At 41.3% G+C, this 26,248-nt stretch overlaps 1 protein-coding gene across 2 annotated transcripts in view; it reads right to left on the bottom strand.

Annotated features, from left to right (window-relative positions):
* Positions 1–26,248, bottom strand: part of galnt13 (polypeptide N-acetylgalactosaminyltransferase 13) — a 37,593-nt gene that overhangs the window by 764 nt on the left and 10,581 nt on the right. Inside the window, exons 2-10 of one of the 2 annotated variants that reach the window (XM_008290883.1) lie at positions 25,440–25,608; positions 22,422–22,588; positions 19,038–19,245; positions 16,632–16,802; positions 15,783–15,900; positions 14,313–14,493; positions 12,399–12,538; positions 8,941–9,039; positions 8,032–8,166 (exon numbers count right to left, since the gene is read on the bottom strand). In XM_008290883.1, the coding sequence (XP_008289105.1) occupies positions 8,032–8,166; positions 8,941–9,039; positions 12,399–12,538; positions 14,313–14,493; positions 15,783–15,900; positions 16,632–16,802; positions 19,038–19,245; positions 22,422–22,588; positions 25,440–25,608 (1,388 nt within the window). The remainder of the gene's footprint in view (positions 1–8,031; positions 8,167–8,940; positions 9,040–12,398; positions 12,539–14,312; positions 14,494–15,782; positions 15,901–16,631; positions 16,803–19,037; positions 19,246–22,421; positions 22,589–25,439; positions 25,609–26,248) is intronic. The other variant, XM_008290885.1, reaches the window with a different exon arrangement.

Here is a 26,248-nt window from a genome sequence, read left to right as displayed (position 1 = left end):
CAAAATGCAAAAAAAAAAAAAAGCAGTCTACAAAAAACTCTCTGCTTCAGTGTGACTGCAACACTTGGTGTTAAACATTTAGACCATTTTGGATAATCTAACGAGTTGTTTTAATGTTAACTTGGTTCCAGTGCTGCCAATACCACTGGAGAGGTCCGCTCCAGTCTGCAGCTCTGTTCAGCTTTCTGTCACTTCAAATGTTTAGGCCTGCAAACTGCTTCTATGCTCTCCGCCCTGCATGAAATGGCAAATGGACAAAGTGAAGAAGTGGTTGAAATAAGTCAACCCAATGAAAAATAACGTTTTGTCAGGAGGTGCTTGGTTAAACTGGGGAGAAAATACCAGGTAGTCAGCAGTGAGACGAGTTTCTGTGAAAGGTCCAAAGAGGAAAGCGTTTGTTCAAACATGAACTGGAAGATCTTTGATATGTTGAAAAGACAACCCAGGCATATTTGACTTCTACTCGGGCCTATTTTTTTACCTGATCCCAACGACTAATTTTTTTTACACAAACAGGAATAAACAAAACATCGACATGTTACCACCTTTAAAGTTCACATAACAAACTAAATCATAAACAGATGCTCATTTACACATCAGGCAGTTACACAGCAGCTTTTTCATACATTTGGAGTCGTGATTCTGGACTCCTGTGTGCCCCAATGTACTCTCTTATAGCTCGATTTTGGTCTCCACCATCTCTTTGCAGAACTATATGCTTCCTTAGTTGCTAACGTTCATGTCATTACCTTCATGCAGACCAGAAAGATGCTACAAATAATCAGTTGCATGATAACTACGTTTGCTGCTACGAGCGACCTCTTCAAACATTTATATGCTCATGTAATACATGATCAATAACTAAGAAATACAGCAGCGTCAAGTATTTATTCTGTTTTAAATGGGCTTTGCAACCAATGTGATGTGTAATAGGTACAATTAGCAGCAGCCATAATGCTGTGTTGCTTGTCAGCAAAAACCACATCAATACTATTGATCTACACTAGTTTAAACTTAACAGCACTTACATGCATCTGTATGATTAATGAGACACATTTATATTCCATATCGTTGACCTGTTTACATGCAACCAGGAAACATGAGAAGAAGAACAAATATGACAGTGAGTTAAACTAAAATCCAAGTCCTAAATGGTAAATTGTTGTTGTTGCATGTAGCACCTTAGCTCTGGATCTGGGGAAACACTGTCTCATTGCACTGTGTACTGTCCAGCTGCATGTGGTTGAAATGACAATAAAGCCCTTTTGACTTAAATCCTAAACAGTTACACAACACAGACGTCCTCACAGTTGTGAATTCTGTAAATATTGATAATTATAAATACTGGCATTTATGGGCAGTTCATTAACAGATCAAATATATTTAGAAAAACACGTGTCATTTGATCGGAAGAGGTGTTCTATTATATTGCTTGCATGTACACAATGGCACATTTACATCATGATGTATAACAGTAGCACAAACGGACAAGCTGCAAACAGATAATGTATGAACAACATGTTGCTGTTCCAAAAAAAGGAAAAAAACTTTGCTATTGTGTCTTCATAACGTTCTGAAAACAGGAGCAGAGGTGCATCATAGGCCAAATATGCCCTCATCTAATAACTACGTTTAGTTTTGTTCCAGGATCTGTCTCATTCAGCTCAGTTAACAATAACTAATTAACAAGCCTTCTTCATTTTAGTGAAGCTAATCATGCCCCGGATTTCATTTAGTTGCTTCCGTTTCAGGGTTCTGGTTTTGTGCGAGCAGGCTCACCGTCCCTGTCACACCTTACCGACACACTGGAATAAAACACGCTCATTGTTAATGTAATTATTGTATTCCTCTCCTGCTCCCCTCCACGGCGTCTTCCCCCCTCTGCTGCTCTGTCACGTTAAACCAGAGAAGACAGACGACAGAACGAACCGGAAAAACACACCTGTTGTGATTAGCTGAGCTCGAGAACCACAGGACAGAACCTGTGGCTATCTTCCACAGGGGCACCAGAGATGAACACCCCTCACCAACCACAGCTTTCAATGGGCTTGATTTACTATTTATGTGAATTCCCCACGAGGTACCACGCTTCCGCAATTTCGTTCCTCTCTCGAGTTGCTTTTTTCGTCCTAATGATCACATGCAGAAGGACGTAGAGTCGGTTTACAGGGAGAAGACGACCCTCTGCTGGGGAAAACACTGCCATGAGAGGAATTGGGGAAAATGTAGAAGGTGCTGGTAAGCCTCCAACAAAATGTATGGATTTATGAAAGAAAACTTTGCAACAACAGAAGAGAGGTAACTTCGGCTTTACAGCTATTCTGGGAGTCGTTCTCAAACAGCGCAAATAAAAAAAACCCAACACACGTGAACCGCTATAAACCACAGTTGGTGTATGGCATTAAATATGTGCATTGGCATGATATTTTTATCCTGCAGCTGAGGCGTAATTCTTCATTAAAACAAGATTGTGCTTTGACTGTTGACAGAGGATATTCAGACTAATGAGCTCACAGAGACGCTCAGGCCATGTTTGATCTCAAGCTATAAAACACAAGGGCCTGACATTCTCTGCCTGGATACAAAGAAGTGCTCAGTCGCGTACGTGCACGCTCACACACACATACATCTTTCCTGAAGTACACATTGCAGACTGCCCGACAGGGCACATTTGTTCAAACAGAGAAAGAACAAAGAGAGCAGGTGGCATACGACCTTACACACCTGCCAAAAAACAAAAAAAAACAAAAAAAAGGGAACAATAAGGCTCCTCTGCTCTACAGACATTGTACTTTCTGTGCTTTCTTTTAAAAAAAATACACATTTTCTAAACAAAGCTACAATTTAGACGCAGAGGTCTCCTTATACTGTAGGGAATCATCACTATAATGAAAATCTAAACTGCTCTCTTCAACCAAACAGAAAAAATATTTTTGTAGCAGATGACAAGCACCATGAATGAAGACTATCCTTTCTTAATGGCATATTCATACGTGGAGCTTCTCTGAGCTGGAGGTACATCTAATCTATAAATCATGAGGCTGGTTGAGGAATTACTGAGAATAGTATTTTTTCCTTCATTCAAAAGATCCAAACCTTTTGGATGGGATGCCCCAGCAGCTCAACTGGACAACACGGCGCTCCATTTGCAGGAGCTTCAGTCCCCAACACAGAGGTCGTGGGTTCGACTCCCGCCCATGGCCTTTTGCTGCAGGTCTCTCCCCCATCCTTCTCCCCACTTTCCTGTCTGTCCTTCACTGCTCTGTCAATAAGGGCGAAAAAGCCCATTAAAGAAAATACTTTTTTTTTTTTTTTTAAAGATCCAAACCTACTCTCATGGCAGAGAAGACAGAAGGGAAGTATAACAGCGGAGAGTAGAAAAAATGTTCTGCATTTAATGAAATTACTAGAAATGTGGAGGTCCTGTCCTTTGCTCATAATTATTTCATGCCTGCTTTGGGGCAGAGAAAACTCCCATCTCAGCCTCCCAGCAAATCAAGCAGTGTCTCCTGAGCAAGTTACTGAGTGTGTGCACAGCTGAGACCGGCTAATTAAATGAGGATGCTTTCTAACCATAAGCCCCGGCTGAGGAAAAGTATCCTCCTTGTCACCAGGCAGCACACTGGACTTGCCGAAAGGCACAAGAGTTCCAGTTTGAGTCGATCTCGTGCCAACCATGGAAGGAGGTCTACAGGGCTGCACCGCTTTTTGTGGGAGATACAGAAACAGCAGATACCTTTTATCTCAAGGCAGAGTCAGCAACAGTCTCATTTGCTTTAATGGTGCCCTGCTCTTGTGTACATGCTCTCCTCCAGGGCTGCCTATGCCAGGAGGACCTCTGAGTGTGAACAGCAAATCAGGCCATCTAACAGCAGGTCACTTTACTGCTGCAACTCTGACACACACCAGCAGTCCTGGGAGCTCCTTACCCAATTTAGCCTGCTTGGACACAAAAACTGTGGCATGCTACAGTGAAATTGCTCTTTAGCGTTTTGAGAGATACAATTGTGCACGACTCTGAGGTGCAAACTCCAGATAACTCAGCAGAGCAGAATTGGCTATCGAGAGAATGACTGAGAGACACAAAGACTGGAAATGGCAGGAAAAATACCGACCCTGAAACGGAGAGAAATGCTAAACATTCCTTACAGAAGTATGTAAATAAGCAGGCTGAGTGCTGAAAGGCATCGAAAAACGGAATACATTGGTTTTACAACATGCACATGGCAGAGAATGTGCACAGCTGCTCTCGGCCAGTGAGAGAGTGGCCAGAGAGGCCAGGGCCATGAAAGGTAGGTTCACAATGAAGGATCACTTCAAAGGAACTTGTAAACAATGGCAAGCCCATTTCAATCAGCCCTGCACGTAGATAATCAGCTAAAAATAAACACGTCCTCCTCCATCTCAGGCATCATTCAGCGAGCGCGGGCAGTCCAGGGGACAGCCAGTGGATTTTCACATCAAGATAAAATATTTATGTTGGAAAATAAATGTCAAATGAGATCTAATTTAGCATGAAAACTGGCTAAAGGTCTTGCAGATAGCATCTTATACACAGAACCATCTTGATGGGACATCTGTCATTGCTTAACATGCCTCTGCCCCGGTCTTCATGTGTTCCCTCTAAAAGGTCACCGGTAAAAGCTACTTAATGCTTCCTACGACTATTTGCATGCAAATTCTAGCACCTGGGTGATCAACAACAAACTCCAAATTTACCTTTTTCTCACCAGCGTAAACAAGAACATAAAAACAGATGACAGTGAAAGCCCAAACTAGTCAGAATGATCTACTGCACTAATACAAAAACTACATTGCTACAGAGCTGCTAAAATGACCACCAGCCTCTAGACTAAGCCTAACTTGTGCTAATCTGCTCACCTCAGGCCCCCCACAGCCCCAAGAGGAGAGGTGAGTTTAGAGAAAATAATCCGTGGGACTGAAGTAGAGGTGTCTAGCGACCTCCAGACGAGTGTAGTTGTGGAGGCTCCACGACTGTATCGGACTGTTGTTACAGTACTCCACAGTGGGGCCATAGGTGCCGTCCTCCAGACGGCCGATGGTCAGACATGATTGGGTGATGATGTGGAGGAAGGTGTGCTTCTGCAGCAAGCCGGGAGGGAAAAGGGACAGATGGTTGTGAAGGTAAGTCACAGAGTCATCAAAGTATTCTCAAATTGAAACGTCTGTTCTTCACAGCAAACTTTTGCAGTTTTTTTACTGACAGCTACGTCAAAAGTGTGAAATTTATTGAAGGTGTTCAAAACCTGGACTTACTGGATGACTTTTAAATGAAAATAATAATATTTCATGTCAATGCAGCGTAACCAGTAAATACTTAATGCTTGCAAATAACTTCCAGAGTTAATTTAATCTGTATATGTTTTACTTAGTCATTATATTATGTTAAATAAAACACCAGAGCCACATTTCAAACAGACGATGAGCACATCAATGAAACTGACTGAAAAACACCAATAAACTGAAACATAATGTGTCAAAGTCTGTACAATAGAAATGTAAGATTTTTCCTTAAAATATTAAATGTTAAATGCAAGAAACAGTTTTTTTAATAACAATAAAAAAGAAAAACAAAATACAGTGAAGGTATCTGGTTAGAATGTTCCTATATTTGGCTTTATGCTATCTTCATGTCATGTCAGTGGTATGATAACTAAACCCTTCTTTATCCAACACAACATGAAAGCAGCATTAGTATAAAGAAAATGTCATTTCACATTGTGAATTTGATGCCTGACAATCCATGACTCAAACGCTGTCTATCCAATATACTCATTAACTGTATTTTCCTGCACTCCAGTTCACTAAGCATGAATTAGATAACACTTAGCATTTAGCTTAAGGCTGGTAAAAAGTAAACAATAGAGAACGCTGTCTTACAGAGAAGCTGATAGCTTCCAGTTGCTTCACTGGAGTATTTAGTCTCCACGACACTAAAACAAAACTTCACATGTACAGCAAAGCAAACAGTCCAGCGAAAGACCCGGAGAACTGAGCAGACTTTAACATTCTGTGGGGAGGAATTGTAATCACTACAATGTTTGTAACTGGTATATTGTTGTTTGTTTGATGGTGAGGAAAAGCACATTAAGCAGCTTGTTTCTGGCTGAAACTGCAGAGCAGGTGAAGAAGGAGAAGAAGAAGGAGGAGGGCTGTCGGTCACAGATGTAGACGAATACAGCAGGAAGATGGAAAAGTAAGGCGTCCCTGTGAAAATGAAACTGATGACCAGATGAAATGTTAATGGTACTGTAGTCACCCAGGATTCAGTCCCTGTCAGTCACACCTGGACTAAAAATAACGTCGGCCACTGACAGCGGTGAAACCCCAGCGCTGTTTACAACAGAGACCGGATCTCTTCCTTTATGAATTATTCAACTTTTTTTTCATTTTAAGAATGCACCCAGAGAACAAAGTGTAATGAAATGATTTCTCCTAGGGTTTGTTCAGTGCTTGATGGAAAGGCCTCTGGGCTTCCTCCCTCTGTCATATCAACATGTCAGCGATAGGACATCTCAATCACTCATAGATAACATTGTATTCACTGCAGTCTTTTCCAACCATCTCCCAGTGGTTTAAAAATGCATAAATTGTTAATATAAAAATGCTTTTTCAGTTGTATAATCCATAATGTATTTTTACTTCTGAGGCAACAAGGCTTGAGGAGAATATTTTAGTTCTCCTGTGAGATTCAAAAAAAAGTCTCTGTTTTCTGCCTGCAACATCTGTTTCTTCATTGGACTGAATATTGAAATTGGAGGACTATTACAGCTTGCATAACCGGGAATATTAGGTGAAATGAAACCCTGGTGTTTAATGAGCAGTTTCTGGCTTTGTCATTCGTCTCATTTTCGTTATCATTTGGGTGCTACAGTAACACAAACGGGCAAATTGTGTCAGATGCATTTGTATGTTATATGAATCCAGCAGTTTCTTAAATGCTGAGAAGTCTGTAATGAACTACACAACATAGAAGTGCAGTACATGGGTTTTCATGGCTCAGATGGGCTTTTGGGAGTAAGCATGATCTCATCTGTGTACAATAAAGGTAAAGAGCACCTGATTTCACAGAAACATTTTCTTTTTATTTCTGGCAATTTCTCTGATGTATATAATGTGTGAGTAAACTAAATCTCTTTTAACACGACTGGTTAAAGGCCAGAATAGCCATTTTTATTCTGGTGATTTTGCTTTGCTGCTGGATAAAACCTTTCAAGGGGCAACACTAACACTAGATTATTAGTTTTTCACCTCACCATTAATTGCTGTTTTGCTTTGATTTCTAAAATGTGTCTGATCTTAGTAGGTGATGTTTACTTTGGTAGACTGAACGTGTCATTGGTTTGAATAATTTGTCCATTTTTGCAGCAGATGTGGTAACTTAATGTTGACCCACACTGACTAGTTGTTTGCTGAATTTTGTAAGGGAGCGATGACTAAATGAAAATGTTTTTCTAAAGAGTCTATTTGGTTCACAAATTCCCTCTTCTGGGAAAAAAATGGTTTCAGCTCACAGCAAGACTTAAACGACCTACCCTAACATCAACCAGCAATTCATGGTCCACACATGGTTTAAGGATCTCACAAACATGGGGAGCACAAGATGTGAACTACGGGGAAATATTCAGGAGGAATGGCTTGAACAGCTTACCTCGAAATCATATTCCCACTTGCCAACATACTACATAAAATGAAAGAAGATGAGAGGAGAGTCACAGCTGCTGGGTGAAAATACCAACTCAACTTCAGTGCTGCTTGGAAAAAAAAAAACAACAACATACAGCTCCACCTGGTGGCCAAAAAGAGGTATTCCATTTCCCCCGCTACCACCCAAATCGCCCAGAGTACATCATTGCTCATGCGATTGTCTCATGACACAGACAGGTGCAATCAATCAGCAATTCATCAGTCATTCTTCAGGAAACCAATCATTAGGAGGCAAGAACGGCCACCTGCAATAACAGCCTCGTGTTTTGAGTATCTGCTCGTTACAGGAAACCTAGATCGTACCTCAGCATCGTACTCAAACATCTGATTGCCCTTCATGTGGTGACACTTGAGCATGACGACAGGCCCGTTGAGGCGGGAGACGTCCAGACAGAGGTCATCTGTCCTGATTTCTTTATCCGCCGTGTACGAGAACACCTGGAAAATGAGATCTCATTTAGCCCTTCAAAAAAAACATCAGCCAATGCCAACATTATTCATCTTTTTCCATTCAAGGAACAGATAGGGGTTTCATTTTGATTACCAGTCTCCATCTTTGTGATTTGCAGTGTAATGCAAACCTGATTGCAATTGATTATGTGCTGGAGAAGGTGGTTTTAGTGCTTTCGGCAGATATTTTACTCCCCATGTTTGTGTTTTCCTGTAACTACAGGATCACACTGAACGTCTGTCCTGTGAGCTGTAGAAGAAACTATAGTTGCAAAGATAAAGGATGCAATGATGAGACCAGAATACAATAAGTCTGTGCCAAAAACCTGTGAGCCTAATTAAAACTGGACCTTAGAATTAAGAGAAAACTTGGCGAAAACCAAAACTTCAACTGTATTGAAAATCTCTGGATTATAGTTGATGAATTAAAGTTGGCAATTCACACACACATCGCATCCAAACTGGGTTTAAGCTGTCAGGCATGAATGAAACCCCAAGATACAGACATGAATCTGTGGGTTTAATTTAAATTTAAGAGATTTTTATTCTAAAAATGTATTTTACATATTACTGGAAATAATTATATGCAGCAATTTGCCTGAAAAAATTAACAGTTTGTATCATGTCATGTCATGTATTATTGTGTGTAGATAGATTCAACACGTTGTGCATGTAGATAACACAAAAAGGAGCAAAAAATACTACATGTACAATGAATCCTTACATCGGAAAAACATTACATTTATACCATTATTTCCTCACCTGGTTTCCGCCCATGCCGTGGCAGTTGAAAAAGCCGACCTTCTCATTCTCCTTTCTTCCCATGTTGTCCACACACTGGTTAGTTTCAACATTTCTGATCTACACACAGAAAGTTTACAGTGAGAAGTTCAAATTAAACTTCAAATTACAACTGACTCCAGATGTGTTCATGTCATAGTTGGTAGTGGACAACATAGAATGCACAAGTACAACAGTGTGTTGTCGGGATCCGAATTGTACACAGTTTTCTTAACTGACAGTCAGCCGCCATAACAATCAATAGTTGCAACCTTTCAGTCTTTGTTGTTCTCGTCTCTGTTGGTTCCACAGTGGAAACACAGTTACTGGACAGTTCTCGTGAGTTTAATCAGTCTGCACTGAGACCCATACAGCCGCTTAGAGGGACAACGATGAATCAACTTATCGATTAGTTGTCAACTAATTACACAATTGTCAAATATTCCAACAGTCGATTTATCAGTTTGAGTCGTTTTTGTTACAATCAGTCTAAACTCTGTGACTTCAGCTTCTTCAGTGTGAATATTTTCTGGTTTCTTTCCTCTGTGAAGATCTTTGGACTAAACAAGACATTTGAGGAAACTGATCCACATTTTTCTACTTATAATAATCATTAGTTGCTTAATTGTTGAAATGAATGAAACACAGTGGATGTTCTTCCTCTTTCCACAGTGAACTTGAGTCACGATGGTTTCTACATCAGAACAATCCTCGCACCTGATCTCCATGATGGAGTGGCTTGTTCGCTGCTAACGTTAGTCCAGCTGCTGGAAACATCTGCTCAGGGGGAACAGATGTCCACAAATACTGTCGCAGCAACTTTATCACTCGGGGAAATCTGTCAGCGTTCACTGCCACCTCTGAAATGTATTTATACTCGGAGAAGAGTGTCGCTGATGCATTCCGTCACTTAAGTTTTAATGTTGTTGGAAGCATGTAATCAGAGTCCTGCTGCTCCTGAACGTTAGCGGCGTTGGCAGCTACAGCTGCTCTCGCTGACAGACACTTAGCTCCCGGCCTGTGTTAGCATTTAAAACCTACTTTCGTGTTAGCTTGAGCCTCAGGTGCCTGCAGCTAACCCGGACAGCTGCCAAACTGTTTTTCTTTTTTTAAACTTTACATTGCAGAATTCATCAACACAACTGCAACAGCCAGACAGCAGGGAGGTGCGCTTGTTTTATGCGACCTTTGTGGGCGGTCAGCAAACACACCTGTAACTCCATCTCAGTAGACAGCAAGGGTGCCACCTAATGGCATAATCAGGCACTACAACACATCTGCAATACCTTTACTGACATGTATGTCCCTCATTTCTGCCTTACCTGTTACAGTATTTAAAATTGATTAAATTATTAATGGCAATGAATCGACTAAAAATTAAGCATCAACATCCCCAATTCTATATGTGTTGGGGTGTTTGTACACAAACTAAGCAGCATGACTGAATGAGAAAGCAAATATGTTATTTTCGGTGCCAGACAAAGGCCAGTAAGGTTCTGCTCAATAGTTATTAATAAATCTGAAGCTTCTTGTCTACAGATCCTTGTACATTCACATTTATGACTGACCTCTTCTTCAATGTTTACATTTTTTTTTATCCAGGGATCTTTTAGCATAACATTCAGATGTATTTTTAAAATATTTAAAACATAGATTGGAGCAGAAACACAGTGTCCAGAAACACTGGACTAGTCTGTTTTTTTCATAACTTTAATCAGCAACCACTCAGCTAAGTCCTGTTTTTTATTTAAACCTTTTTTGGCTGTAACTTCTCAAATATGAGAATTTGATGCTATTCTTGAATATATTTAGGATTTGATGAGTTTGTCAGATGAAACAAGTCATTTGAACACTTTACCTTGGGCCGTTGGAAACTATAAAGAGCCTTTTTGACCCAGTGACAACAGCTTGCTGTTTAGGAAGCGCATGCTGCTGATGTTAAAGCCAGATCACACACACAAGTCACAGATTTGAAGATGCTTTCTTCTCAGACAACCCGAGTGAGAGACAAAACTGACGGCTACAACAGCCACCACCAGCCAATTTTAGCCCAAATTTGTCAAGTCGTTTTCTCATTACTGGCTCAACTGTGATTGGTCATTAAATTTTTTTGACATGAAAAATGTTTATCTCCATGTCCACTATTTGACTCCATAAGAATATAACAGATGTGATGTCACTAAGTTATGTTAGTCCAGCTTCTCCTCATTATCTTCACTTCTAACGCTGAAATAGAGCTGACCTGACTACACAGTTCTGAGAAACCCTGTTATCACAGCTCCGACTGCCTTACAGTCAAGTCAGCTAATCTAATGAACTCGCACATTCACAGAGCTAAAGCTGAGCTGACTGTATATGTTGCCTAAGCCATTATTATGCCTATCAAGCAGGAATAGAATGGCATTCATAATTAAGTGATATAAAACCTAATGGTTCCAGCTGTTAAAGAAAGGCTGACTGTGTGTTACCGAGGATGAGAATCAGCCAGAAGTAGTCTGGTTTAGAGAACGATGGGAGGAGAGGTGCTGCAGTGGCTAAAGGGGGAGAGAGAGAGAGTGAACCAGCTCCTTTTACTGCAGTATAGCAGAGCAGCACAGATGGAAAAAAAAAATCCTCTCATCCTCAGCTGTATGAATGTTGAAGGATTACAAGCTCATTTCGCCCTGAGTTCTTCGACTGACATTACTTTGAAAAGGCCTCCGTCTATCGTCGGGGCGCCGGAGCCCATGTCAGCGCTGACATTAGCCCGTGCTGCACTGCTGTCGTCACGGAGTCATGTGCATCAAGAGGCAAATTCAGGTCACTTACAAAAACCTTTACTCGGAGTGAATTGGAACTGACTAATAAAAGGAGCTTGAACCGCTATTATCTTGAAAACAACGGGCTGTGAATTCATATGTCGAGGCAGGAAATGATCAGTTCCTATAATCTCCTTTTGCTTCATCCTGTAACAAATCCTTGAAAAGATCTGCAGAAGTCGTAAATATTTCCATCTATAAAATACATAGGGAGCTGGCTAATGATTTACAACAATGTCTGAGGGATTCTGATATATTTTTTTTAAACTTTCTTGTCTTTAAACTTTTGCTCAGAGTAGAAAAACAAAACTGGACTGTGAGACTGTGGAGGATGTATACATGAGCCTTATCTCATCCAAACAGAATGCATAGACTAATTGTGTAAACACGCGCAATGGATCAATACCGACCGCACGGACATGTCCATGTTTGGCTATCATACATGTTCAATGCAAACAACTGGGGGCCGTTTGTTTTTATCTTGTTTTGCCAAGCGTTTGCTGGACCCTGAGATCTTTCCGATTTATCTCGCAGCAATATTGTCTTTCTGAAAACGCAGCCCGGAGGCTACAAGGACACATCTGACTGAACGCGGGAGGAGCTGCTGCATTATAGAAGATCAGAGTACAAGAGCGCTCATACTTCACCAAGTGAGTAGTATCTTCTCGGGATCTGGGAGTCTGGGTAGATGTTCTCTAGATACCAGGAGAACGGTTTGCACTTCAAGGCCTCGCGGAGGGCTTTACGGGAAGAGACGTCTCCGTAGTCCACCCGCATCACGCCTGCAGATGAAATGTCGAGACAGGCGTTCAGCCACACGGTATCGGCGGACATCATCAGCTGGAATTTACCTCATCGCTTAAATGTCTTGTTCTGCTTATAGAAGGGCACGTTTATTGTCTTGCACCACCAAGACTTACCACCAGGGGGATCCTTTATTTAAAAAAAGGCTGGTATTTGAAAGTACGGGCCATGTGAATGATCAGGATTTGCTGTTAAGTAACACACAGTAAATCACTTGACTTCTGTAATCCACTTGATACACACGGCTGAAGCTACGGCATCTCCTTCAGAAATGCATGAGTGCAACAATTGTGTGCAATATTGTGCGGCGTGACGTTCGTTACTTGAGCCAAATGGAAACGGCGTGATGTATCAGTCCTGATGAAACTGAAGACTGAGGAAGGATTAGACAGTGACTGGGCACAGACACTTACAAACACATTAGGCAGATGGTTTCTCCCTAGAGTGCCTCTTGAAGACTCATAGCTTGCGTGTAGATAGATCTGGGGTGGTAATTTATTATGAAAGAGCGTGATTGCGACGGGGGGGAAAATAGAGCACAATTTTCAAACACCAGCCAACATGGAAGACCTATGGTGCCGTATTGTATAGATTCATCAAACAGGGGCGAGACAATGCAAACGGCACCCTCTGTAATACCAATAACATCTCACGCTTTAATCTGGGAAATAGAAATTTCAAGTTGGCAGATAAAAGCAATGAGCCGAAGGCCACTTTTTCTCCCTGTGGCTCTATTTCCCCCTTTTCTCTTTTCTGTCTCTCTCGGCCTGAGCATCACATGTTGCAGATGATGAATAGCCTCTTTGATCTTGAAATCACCAGCGCAGAGGAGGGACAAGGAGGGAGATACACTTTTAATAGGATCACTAGGTGCCACTCCCAAATTCAGCCTGAGCAACATACTGTGGTCCTCTGTGCCAATAAGTGAGGTCTGGCAGCAGTGCGGCCCAGATCATTCTCCCTAATGTCCTGGAGGAACAGACAGTCATTGCGGGGCCACAATACGCAGAAAAACTCATCCATCACAGCCCTGGCTCCGTCTGCACACCTGCCCGTGGAGAATCCTGCCTGACTGAGTGGAAGAGAAGGTCACAATTTGTGCAGTAAGATCGGCAGATTACGGATGATCCCTTATAGGTTGGCTGGCATCTAAAACACTTAACCAGAGATTTCCAGGAAACTGCTGTCTGCTGAAGGGTAATCACATTACTAAGTCGGCAGATGGAGGGGTACTCATCTCTCAATCTGCGCAGTCGTATTGTTCTAGTTTGTCCGTATGCGTTTGAGCTCCGCCGGAGAGACGACCACGTTTGACAAATTTCTGAACCCAAGGTCAGGAGCGCGCTACGAATGTGTCTGAAAGTAGGGATGAATTAATCTCACTTTGAGGACGACAAAGCAGCGTTAAATTCCAACGTGAGGGAAAAAAGAGAAATGTAAATTCCTAAACGAATGAGGGGGAGAAAAAAAAAAAAGCTAGAGAATGAAAGGATAAAATAGAGCAGACAAGTCCGGTTTTTTTTCACACCAATTTGCAAAATGTAATATCAGCGACAGCATAAGTAGCACAGTGGGGTCTGGTAACGAGGATTATTTATATCTGCTTTTGAACAATGGTGCACGCGGAATAAAACACCCATTAAAATCCCGACTGAACCGTGTACTCCTTTAAACTTTTAACACATGTAAAATTCATGCCATCTCATCATCGGCGGCAGAGAGATGCAGCGACACGGTGGAAGTATCGCATACCTGGTGATATGATGTAGAAGAAGTCTTTGAAATCGTCCATCCACACTTCGGCCAGGCGCCTGTTGTTCTTGTTGATAACTTGGCCCGTTCCACCTGGGAAGCTGTATGGGGTGGCCTTCCGGAAAACATGGCCCACATGTGAACACGTGACAATTTCCAAGGAGCCGCCGCACTGCCAGATCTGTGGACACATAGAAACAATGCATGTGGGGGAAAAAGCAGACAACTATAAAGGATGAAAACTTATAATACAGACAGTAAATGCCAGTTTCTCTATTTGAGGCTCAGGGGATCTGGCAGATGATTCAATTTGTCACTAATTTTTACTTTTAAATTTCAGAGCCGGAAGGCGTCAAGGTAGAGCGCAGGAAAGAAAAGAGGCCATTTAGCATCCACCACGTTACTGTAGAGCTGTCAGTGATTGGACCCTTCAGCTCAGTCGCCTGCTTTAGAGCAGCATTCATGTGTTTTCTGATTTAACATTTCATGACTGGCTCAAACTGATTCATCTATCAAGAAGTTTCTTTTTATGGGCTTTTTAATGTCTTCTTTATTCTGCAATTCATGTGCAATCACAAAGAAACTAGCCCGTGACCATTCTTAGGACATTTTACTTTGCCAACGGTGCATTTTGCCTTCGAGCATTAACATTTTTAAGGCTAGCAGCATGGCTTAAGGGGATGGAAATGTAGCTCTGTATTTAAAGCAGTTTGGTCTAGACTGAAATATCAACTATTAGTTGGATTGCTATGAAGCTCTGTACAAATATTCACGCTCCCCTGAGGATGAATTATAGCAGCTCTGCTTATCTCACAGCTTTCATCATCCTCAGGTCAAATTTTCAAACTAATGGCATTCCCATGAGCAGTGCTTTGTGTTTTGTGCTAATGAGCAAATATTGGAATGCTAATATACTAAATTAAGATCATGGACTTTCTAAACATTGGCATATTAGCATAGCCATGGTGAGCATGTTCATATAAGCATTTATTCCAAAGCCCCACTGTGCCCAAGATATTCATCAAACACTTCATTTGAAGAGGAAACGTGCAGAAACTAATATTTCAGATTCTTAATGTGATTTGAGGGCATCAGTAACAGAAGACCAGAGTCTGTGTGGTGGAAGTCAGCATCCTTGATATTCAGAAACAGCATCACTTTATATAATCTATACAAATATCATCCTAAAGAGAATATCACAGTGCAATTAAAGCTGCCAGACTCAGGCGTGCCATTGCCGTCAGAAGTTGGCGTCACTGTGGATGAGGCCCTGTAGGGACATCTCATTCCACAAAACAGGTATTTCCAAGATTTCTGGCATCCTTTTCTTAAATTTCTAACTTGAATCTAAAGCAAGAAAGACCTAAGTGTGGCTAAACGTAAAGAAACTGGCATGTATCCACTGACATCAACCGAGTCCGGTAACACGATAACATCATTAGAACATCTCTCCGGCTGTCTGCCACTCACTCTAAACGACATTTCGAGGTTCTCTCCTCCCCATATGTCCATCCCTGGATCGTAGCTTCCAATTTCTTCAAAATATGATTTGTCTATGGAGAATAATCCCCCTGCCATGGTGGGAGTCCTGCGAGAGACAAATTACGACAAAAAAAACACAAAACCTTTTGTAATATCACATCTCTTCATGCTGTATACGTTAGCATCTTATTGTAACTCAGGGGAACATTGAGGATATTACAAAAGGCCAATTTGTTTGATGATTTAAAACAAAGCCCTGGAGGGGTAATTACTTTCATCTTTTAATTCATTCTATGTTGAAGTCGCTCCTGAATTAAGGATATTGTTTGTTACTGAGAGTGCTTTGCATACACACGACAAATTGTTCCTGGATTTGTGAAGCCAAAAAAAAAAAGAGCAACTGTAAGCAGAGTTTCTATTTTTCTATTTATAAAATACACAAATACTTAAACTACAAAAAGAGAAACATCACAACTCTGTGGATGCTATTTAGGCAGTAGCTCGCATCAGTGGGATGCACAGAGGAAAATGATCTATTTCTAGCTGCAGATAAAAATGGCACTTTTCATAAGAGAAGTTCTTGTTAGAAAAAAACAAAACAAAACACATAACTATGATTGTTTTCTCTGTAGCTGCTGCCAGCACAGAAAAATCAACATTTGCTTAAACTTACAAAAGCATCTTTAATCTTTTTTGTGCGATCTGACCTCGTCTCTCTTTATTCTTAATGAAAAGACATCACACAGGTGGAAAGTCAGACACACAGTCCCCTGAAGATAATCTAAATTTATCCTCAGAAGAAGAAGAAGAAGAAGAAGAAATATTCTCATCCTTTACCTGACAGGCAGTGTTCTGTCCCCTTTGCGGCGATCCATCTCCCGCTGGGGAACCGGGTACCATCGGAAATTCAGCTTCCAGTTGAATCCGCCGTAAGTCATATCAGAGCCTGCCATGTACTCGAACGTCTCATCGCTGATGACATCTATGATAGGACACACCACTGCCGTCCTGGAAGACACAACAGATTGAGATAAACTTCATCAAGGCTTGTGTTATGCATTATGTAAATTCATGCTCTGATGATGATTCAACAAATTCAAAAACATAATGTAGAACAGTGTGATGGTATATTAACATTTTCACTGCATTTTGAACACACCAACCCAAAACACAGAGCACACACTGCCAAGTCTAAACATCCATCCATCCATTATCTATACACCGCTTAATCCTCACTAGGGTCATGGGGGGCTGGAGTCTATCCCAGCTGACTCAGGGTGAAGGCAGGGGACACCCTGGACAGGTCACCAGTCTATCACAGGGCTACACTTAGAGACAGACAACCAAGCACACTCACATTCACACCTACAGACAATTTAGAATCACCAATTAACCTCAACATGTTTTTGGACTGTGTGGGAGGAAGCTCCCACACAGAGAACCCGGAGAGAATCCACGCTGCACGGGGAGAACATGCAAACTCCACACAGAAAGATCCCGGTGCCCCCACCGGGACGCGAACCAGCGACCTTCTTGCTGCGAGGCAACAGTGCTAACCAACTGCACCCAAGTCTAAACAAAATGCAACTAACTATGAATTTCATTATTGACTGTTGAGCAGATGTTTTTTCCCCCATTAATCATTATTAGCTGCAATCAGTTAAAAGTTCACTTTTCAATTGATCAACATTTATTTTATTTCTGATTGTGACAAAGGCATCCTCCAGTGTTCTTCCCCTATTACATTCAGCAGATTTGGTTGATTAAATGCCACAAACAATTTCGCAAATGATCAAACAGAGTTGCATCCTCTGGGCAGTCTTTTACTGTGAACTCCAGAAATCTCCAGAAATAGCTGTTATGTTATCAAAACAGCTTCAAAGCACCTGTTAAACTTAATAACGACACCGGCCATCATTAACAAAGACACAATAATACAACTACTGTCTGCAAGAAAAATACATGCACGTCCTCAGCATGGACAAAATGATAACGCAATAACAGCAGACCTGGAAATTTAAATGTAAATTGATGTATCTGTCCTTTATCGTAAACTACGTAAAGGTCAAAAAGCATGACTGATTCTAACGGCTGTAGAAAGCTACATTTCTTGCCTTTGTTTTAGAACTGGACAGCATTCATTCAGTGAAAACGCATCATATATACACATGCTAACACTGGGATGATGAACAAAATGCTCACGTTCAAATCAGTGACTTCGAGTGCACTGTTCATAAAAACTAACAAAATGGAAATTGACTGTGAAGTGAAGACTTTTTACTGCATTAACACGGCTGATTTAAAACACTTCTGTCACATCGTGGCACAGTACGTATTAGCACAGGGCAAGAAGTTAATACTGTATCACGAACCTGATTTTAAAGAGCCCTTCACTGGATTCAATAAAGTTCCCCGGACCATCAACACGCGGCCGCGCGCCATCTCATCAGTCTGCGCTCGGACTTTAAGACATCGATACACGTGCAGCAGCGTTCAGGAAAAGTGAAATGGCTCCATAATATAATATTCTGGGTCATATGATACCAGTTTCTTCCTGAGGGAAAATGAATGTGTCTGACCTCAGATAAGATATGGATCACAGGAGGGTCATTATCAGTCCATCCACCACATTCGTGTCGTTCTCTCACACACAGCAGACACACTTTGTTTTCTACGAGGAGGTGCATCTCTCAAGCGAACAAAAGCCTGTTCTGATGTCCTGGTAAATAACATACCTACTGTAAACTAAGACAACTTGTTTAATAATTGTGCAGCTACACCAAGTTGGAGAGAACATCCACTATCATCCACTGATTCAGTCAAGCCTCCACATGTTTGTCCCTTGACACTTAAACGTCTACGAGCATCAGTTGTAGATTTTACCCAACACAGCTCCAGTAACTAAAGCTAGCCTTTCCTTTGAGGATGCAGCAGAAGTGATTATCGTTTCCTATCAGCAGCATCGGGCTCAAGCAGCGTGTTCGTAACTGACAGTTTGCTGTCCCATCAAAATTCAGACAGAGCTTTGGCTCAAGGACCCAATGATGCAACTCAGGTGAAATGTGATAACAGCAATATTAATAAAGCATGTTTTAGGACCCACTAGGCAGAAGATGAAATTGGCTGACATTGAGGAGCTTTGCAGCATTGTAGTGCACCGCTCGTTATTTCCTATCAGCGCCTTCGATATCAATATCAACATTAAATTCAAAGCGCTCAGTTGTTGTACGCTTTGGCTCCTACCTGTCCTCTTTAATGCGAGCCAGCAGGGGTTCCAGCCAGCCAACGGTACACTCGCAGTGAGCGTCCAGGAAGGTGATGACCTGTCCTGTAGTGGCAGCCGCCCCCCTTAACCTGGCTCTGATGAGACCTGAACGCTGCTCCATTCTCAGGATCCTCACTGGCACCTCCAGCGTCCGGACGTAGTTCTCCAGCTTCTTCTTCAGAAACTCTAAAACAAAACCGAACACAATCCGGCACGGGTCAGCCTGCAGATTACCTCAACCTAGCTAACAGTTAATGGGTTAATTCATTGGTCAGTGGAGGTTGCAGGTGTCAGATTTACTGTCCTACCTGATTCCACTGTCCCCTTTTGCCCCATCTATCCTCCACCCGCCCTCCCCATGTCCTCTGCATGAGTGCAAACATCAGAACAGAACATGCTGAAATAGTGCTGTGTGGATCCGTCCGGGCAACTTTGTTTGTTTCTCATTTACAGAACCAACGCTGCATACGAATGAGTCCAGACTGCTGCTGTGAGAGATTCACTGAACTTGACAGAAAGTGTACAGGATTAAAATCCCAACCTCAACTATTTTTTAAAGTAAAAAAAAAAATCCTTTATGAAATGAAATTTTCTGTTTTAAGCTAAATATCTTTTGTTAGGCCATTGTTTGGACAAATGTAAAAGTGATGTTTCCATTTTTATAGTGACTATAGTTGGCATTTTTTTCTAATATATAATAATAATAAATCATTTCTCTGTTAATTAGGAATAGAATTGGTGATGAAACCAGTTTCTATGCACTTCCACCAGTGACAGATGAGCCCGGAGGCATCATGTTGTTCCATTCTTCTGCCTGTCCCGTTGTCAGGAACACCTTCAGGGAACTTTATTACATTTGGCACAAACATCCTCTTGGAGTCGAGACTTAACTGAGTACATTTTTCACAGTCAAAGGTCAAGATCACTGTGATGTCAAAAAAAAAACTATTTTTGGCCATTGTTCAAGAACTCATATGCTAATGATGACAAAAATGTACACTAAAGTCTACAGGGAAAAAAATGATGATACTATACTACATCCAAAAGGTCGACTTCATTGTGACGTCACAATGTTCTGAAAAAAACCTTTGGCCATCATTCAAGGCCACAACTCAACACAACACTACATAAGGAGAGTATGTGGAAAAATTGAAGCAACATCTCAAGACATCAACCAGGAAGTTAAAGCTTGGGCGCCATTGGGTCTTCCAAATGGACAATGACCCTCAGCATACTGCCAGATTAGTTACAAAGAGGCTTCAGGACACCAAAGTCAATGTTGTGGAGTGGCCATCGCAAAGCCCTGATCTCAATCCTGGAGAAAATTTGTGTGCGGAGCTTATAATGGCATGTGGAGCAAGGCGACCAAAAAACCCGACTCAGGCCCCATTTACCTGTAGCAAAAACGGTGCTATTTCAATGCATTTGGGCTTTTGGATTACTTGTAAACGAAGCTACAAGTCACCGTTGTGTTTTTTCCAGGATTCTGATTGGCTAGCACGGCTTTGTGCGTCTCGTTACACTGCCCCCTATAGGTTTGGCAGCTCGGTTTGTGCAAACGAAGATTTTTTTGAAAACGATCTGGTGTGAACAATGTTATTTTTGAAAACGTAGATCCGTTTTTTTGAATACTCGGCTATGTGTAAATGTGGCCTCAGTTCCACCAGTTCCATCAGGAGGAATGGGCCAGAATTCATCAAACTATTGTGAGAAGCTTGTGGAAGGAAACCCAAAATGTTTGACCCAAGTCATACAGTTTAACGACAATGCTACCAAACACTAAGGAGATTTTAGAAAGTAATAAAAAAATTCTCTCATTATTCTGACGTTTAGCAAATAGAAATAATTTTGGTAATTCTAGTTGATCTAAAGCAGGAAAAGTTTAGCCTGTTTAATGTCAGACAGTGAGAAAAAAAAGGTTATGCATCTTTTTATAACGCAATATATACGTAAACTTCTGGTTTCAACTGTAGATGCCTGATCTTTTTGTGCAACTGCAAATTCAAGCATATACAGCAGGAAATAACAGATGGTGCCTGTTCAACTAAAGTAGTAGAAAAAGTGTTTAACCTGGATTATTATTTAACAGCAGAATATAAAGGAACATTTGCTGACAACAGTAGTTAAGGTAGATGCCCCCCAATACCAAAAGGTACTGACCTCTGGGTATTCCCACATTGTGTGCTTGTGTGTGACTGAACTTCAAAGAGGGTAATGAGAGTAAAATACGATGAGGATCTGGTGAGCTTTCAACGGCTACGGTGTGCCGTCATGACAAATTTATAGCAGGCTATTTGATGATGTGGATTTCTCGGGGTCGTCGTCTAAAAGTAAATTTGAGGCATACTAGTTGGTATTACGGATGTTTAAATCTTTTTGACAGGTACATTACATACTGCAAGGTGAGAACTTGTGGATGGCACAAGTCAACAGAAACTCTGGAAACACATTTTCTATTATATATTTACATCACTGATATGTGCAATATTGTTCTTTTCCACATCCAGAGGAATCTGAGCAATGTGCAAAGAAGTAGTACTTATGTACATATATACATATTTTTATTTCTATATTCTGCTGGCGTCTACCTACACATTAGAGCAGCAAAGAGGATGCTGCTGTAAAGAATTACCTCATTTTATCTATTCGGCAGCAACTTTACAGGTTAGTAATTAATAGGGAATCTCAACTGCAATTAAAAAAGAAAGCAGAAATAGGCAGAACATATTTTTTTACATCTTTAAATGCTCTAATCAGAAAACCTGCTTTTTTTGGAATATTAGAAAATGTCTGACCTCTAAACAATATGCTACAACTCTTGATCCTTCGACACTGCATCGAGCATTTGTTGTTTCAGGCTTCAGCCAGGAGCTCTGAATTTAAATGTGAGGATGTTGTTTTGAATAGAGAATGGAAGAAATTCTGATCCTGAAGTGCGAATCTGAAGTATTGGCTGCATAGACAGAAACAAAAACAACTTTGGCGTTGCCTAAAATTGTTTTGTGATAGCTGTTCTATTATATTATTATTATTATTATTATTATTATCATCATCATTATTTATCAGCGTCACAATCTAAATGATTACCGTTAGCTGCAGCCCTCTATCCCAGTTTAGTTATCATCAGCTGTTCTACATAGTAAACACTGGTTCCACAGATTCTTGTTTTTATAGTAAAAGCACCACAGTGTTTTTTATACAACCACCAAGCTGATGATCTCTGTCAGAGCTTTAGTGCCCCACGTTGCCTGTCCTCCTACTCATGTGCATCCTGCATGCTTGACTACGGAGTTACAACTGTGAGTCTTGTCAGACATCAGATGTTGTCCATTTTGCGAACTGCCCCAGCGTGAACCGCTCACCTCGCTCGCTGGCGTCGTCGACCAGCACGACCTCCACTAGCAAGTGTCTGGGAGAACGGTTGATGACGCTGTGAACGGTCCGCAGGAGGGTGCTCCATGCCTCGTTGTGAAACACGATTACAATGCTGGTGTTGGGCAGGTCATCCGAGTACACCTTGGTCTTACAGCTGACAGAGCGACAGAGAAGAAAAGGAAATCAGAACTGAACAGAGGAAAGTTGTTGCACCAAAACTGTAGGTTCTGAATCTTTCTTGTAACCCATTCATTTAAAGCCAAATCTCCTTGTGATGCATATTCACGACTTCTGAACACATGAGCAGCTCAGACAGGACACTTTGTCAGATTTACCCACTTATTTGGGATCACATGCATTTGAGTTTGGCGGTGACTCTGGAACAATCTGAGCAAGCATGACACAGACAGTCCCTGAGATCACAAACCCCTACGGCAGAGCCTTAAATTTATAATATTCAAACAAATACAGAATGAACACAAGAACAAGGAGACCAACTAAATGGTCCTCACTTCACAAAATCCAGATTACATAGTTCTAATGTACAATAATGAACCATCTGCATCCTACAGTCCCACAATATGGGAAACAACCGGGGTTATTTAATTCCATTTTATTTGTATAGCGCTGTTTACAACATATGTCATCATACAGCGCTTAACATGGAAGGTGAGGACCTTACAAATTGAACTGTTTTAAAAAGGGAGGTGGATCTGCAGAGGCTGATGCAGCAGCGATATGGTGAGCATGAAGCAGGCAGAATGAATGAACGCTGCCTCAGTTATAAAGCACGCGAAGTGGGTGGGCTGGACTTAAGCAATGAATGATTGGACAGAAAGGGCCTCGTGACGCCCTGACTCCGTGTCTGTCTGAACTAACACAAAGCTCCATTTTATCTGAAGAGTGATTTTTCCTTCTCAGTGGCAAATATTTGAGCAAAAAAAAACTTTTTTTTTTTTCTTTTTTTTGCAAAATCAACATTTTTATTCCTATTATTGTTTACTCTTCTGGGATCTTCTGGCTATGCCTTGAATGTAAAATTACATCAGACTATAACAGATTCTTGCAATGACCATCCCCATTACAACTGTGTGACAAACGGTTGATTTATGTTGAATGGAAAGCCATAAATGAATAATTTAACCCAATAAATGCTCAAACATCACTGCTTAAAGCTTCTCAAATGTTGAACTGAATATGTTTGTTGTAAGTGGACGCCACGTGATGATTATTCATAAAACATTTTTATATTTTATTGACTAAATGAATAACTCATTTTATAAAGATGATTAACTGACAATAGAAATGTCACTGGTAGCAGCTAAACTATATATAAACCATACATACTTGTGCTTAAACCTAAGCATGACTGCATACACTCAGTCTAAATTTGTTGGTCTAAACCTACGGTGTTGGTTTCCACATGCAGCTCATTATTTTGTATGAAAAGTGTCTGAGAAGAGAATCCGAGTGTCCTGCTGCTATCCAATGCTGCCGTCAGTGCAAAAACATTGTCACAGGAGATTTACTGACAAATATCGCCGTAGAAAGTAGAAAAAGTAAAACCAGGGTTGACAGCTATGTCAGCACATCCCCAGGTTTAATGTGATGTCTGTCAAAGTCAAAGTCAAAGGGTGAGAATGTGGCAAACTTGAGACGCTGCTGAATAAAGAATTAGCTACGTTACAGGAGAGTAGGTGGACAGCGAAAGCGGCCCGTACGGCGGAGGGGAGGGCGGGAGGTGAAAAAAAAAAAAGCCACCGGAGCACACAAGCATTGCTAGTTCAGTTCCGTCTATTCAATGTGACAGCGCTGACTGACACAACTAGGCCAGGAGGCTGCCTTCAAGACAAAATGTTATTGCCCTTCAGAGGCAGCGACTGGCAATTCTGCACGGTTCTGGATAATTTTCACCGCACAGCTGGTGAAATTTTGCAAGGCTAAGCTGTGTTCAGTAATAAAACTGCTGTATTATTTATACTGAGAGAATGATGGAGTCATAACGGACAGAAAAACTGGGAGTTGAAATCAGCTGAATGTTCACTTTTTCTCTCTGTGATACAGGTCTTCCTTTTGCACGATGTAGTCAAAATGATTTTTAGATTTTCCCCCCTCCATTGTAGAAAATGTGGAAATGTTATTTTCTTTGTCTTGGCAAAAACAGCACATAAAAAGTGAAGAATGTAGCTGCATTAAAAAAAAGATAATCATGTGGCCCATTTCTCATGTGACAGGTAGACACTTTGGCAGCCACTTAATGAAAGTGCTGGGGAGAACTCAACAGGGATATTTAAACATGAATCACTTGGATATTGTCTCCACGCGAGGCAAACGTCTCTGCATATCAGCACCCTTAAACGCTCGCGCTCCACACAGAGCGCTCAAGGAGATCATGAATGACAGTGAAGAAACCCCAGTCCCATTCCAACATCAGGCCTAATGTACACAAGCTGACGGATCTCAAGGATCCTGCATTGAAACGGTGAACTTAATTAGACGTCTTTTCATTTTGGGTGCAGCTATTAGCATCGGTAATGGACTCGACGGTTTAACTTTTTAATTTTAATTGTCAGAATAACTTTCCTTAGCTTAGCAACCCTAGCGAGACAGTTTGACTAAAGAAAGACTCCTGCCTTGCCGAGCCATTTAGCACATTAGTCTGAATACTGGGATGGTGTCTAAAGAGAGCAGCGTGAAGTCTGCGCAAATTAAAGAGTGGGAGAAAAAAAAACACCTAAAAACATGAAGAAAGAAAGAAGCAAAAAAAATATAAGAGACCCTGGCCCTCTGATAGCTTTGACATCCATCACACATTTCAAAGTTTGCAGGTAGCACCGGCGCAGGTTGAGGATTGTGTTCTGGTGGTCCGCTGGAGAGCAGACGTGAGTGTGTGTGTTTGGTGCGTGTCTTTGTCCGAGTACATATTTGATTGTGTAGGTGCTAAGAGGTCAGTACAGCAGCGTGATTCACAGCATTCATCTGGCAGACACCCAAGCTTTACGCACCCGTCCAACCTCACGTCTGGCAGACTCCTGTTGAGTGCAATCATGTCACTGGCCATCAGATTGAACTGGTTAATCTTAAAGAGCTCCTTCATTTTCTCCTGGTCGTCCTTGGGGATGTTTACTGCCTTGCCCATCTCGCCCGGACCCTCGTGGCTCCGAGATATCACTGCTGTAACACAACACGGAGAAACATCGGTTAAGAACAGAAAGCAACCGCGTAATACAAGACATCCTATTGTACATACAAATATTTATTGATACAAAAAAAAAAAAGACCAACATAAAAGGGTTTTGTTAGCGGTCTCTTCAGGCTGAAGAGGATGCAGCAAAGCATGCGTGCTCCACTTCTCGCCGCTTTGTAAAGAGTCATTTTTATACTGTTGAAAAGCCCGAGCATAAAGCACAATTTTCCAGATCAATGTGCATGCACCACACAGGCTCTACTGTATTTATTATAACAGCAGTTCACGTACCAGCAACATGTTCACAGCACATATGAACAGGATATCTGCAATACAACGCCACTGCACGTACAGAAGGTGCGATAGTCTCACGCTATTAAAAGCTGGGAAAAATATATGTTCCCTCAAACATCAGTGAGCGTGAAACAGCGTAAAACCTTTAACGCAGACAGTGTGGGCACTCTGCCTAAGCTCTCTCCTGGTCGCACTGGCTTAGGATGACTGGGTATTAAGCGCTGTACAGTCTGGTGGCTATATTTAATTTTAATTTAATCTATTAGGAGGTTTTGAGTTCAGAGATTTAGGAGAATATATTAATAAATGAGAAAAAGGCTAAATGACTTCTAG

This window comes from Stegastes partitus, unplaced genomic scaffold (genome assembly GCF_000690725.1).
Source record: "Stegastes partitus isolate 25-593 unplaced genomic scaffold, Stegastes_partitus-1.0.2 Scaffold701, whole genome shotgun sequence".
NCBI classification, from domain to species: Eukaryota; Metazoa; Chordata; class Actinopteri; family Pomacentridae; genus Stegastes; species Stegastes partitus.
The sequence above is the reverse complement of the archived record's forward strand: the minus strand, read 5'-3'. Positions and strand labels throughout refer to the sequence as shown.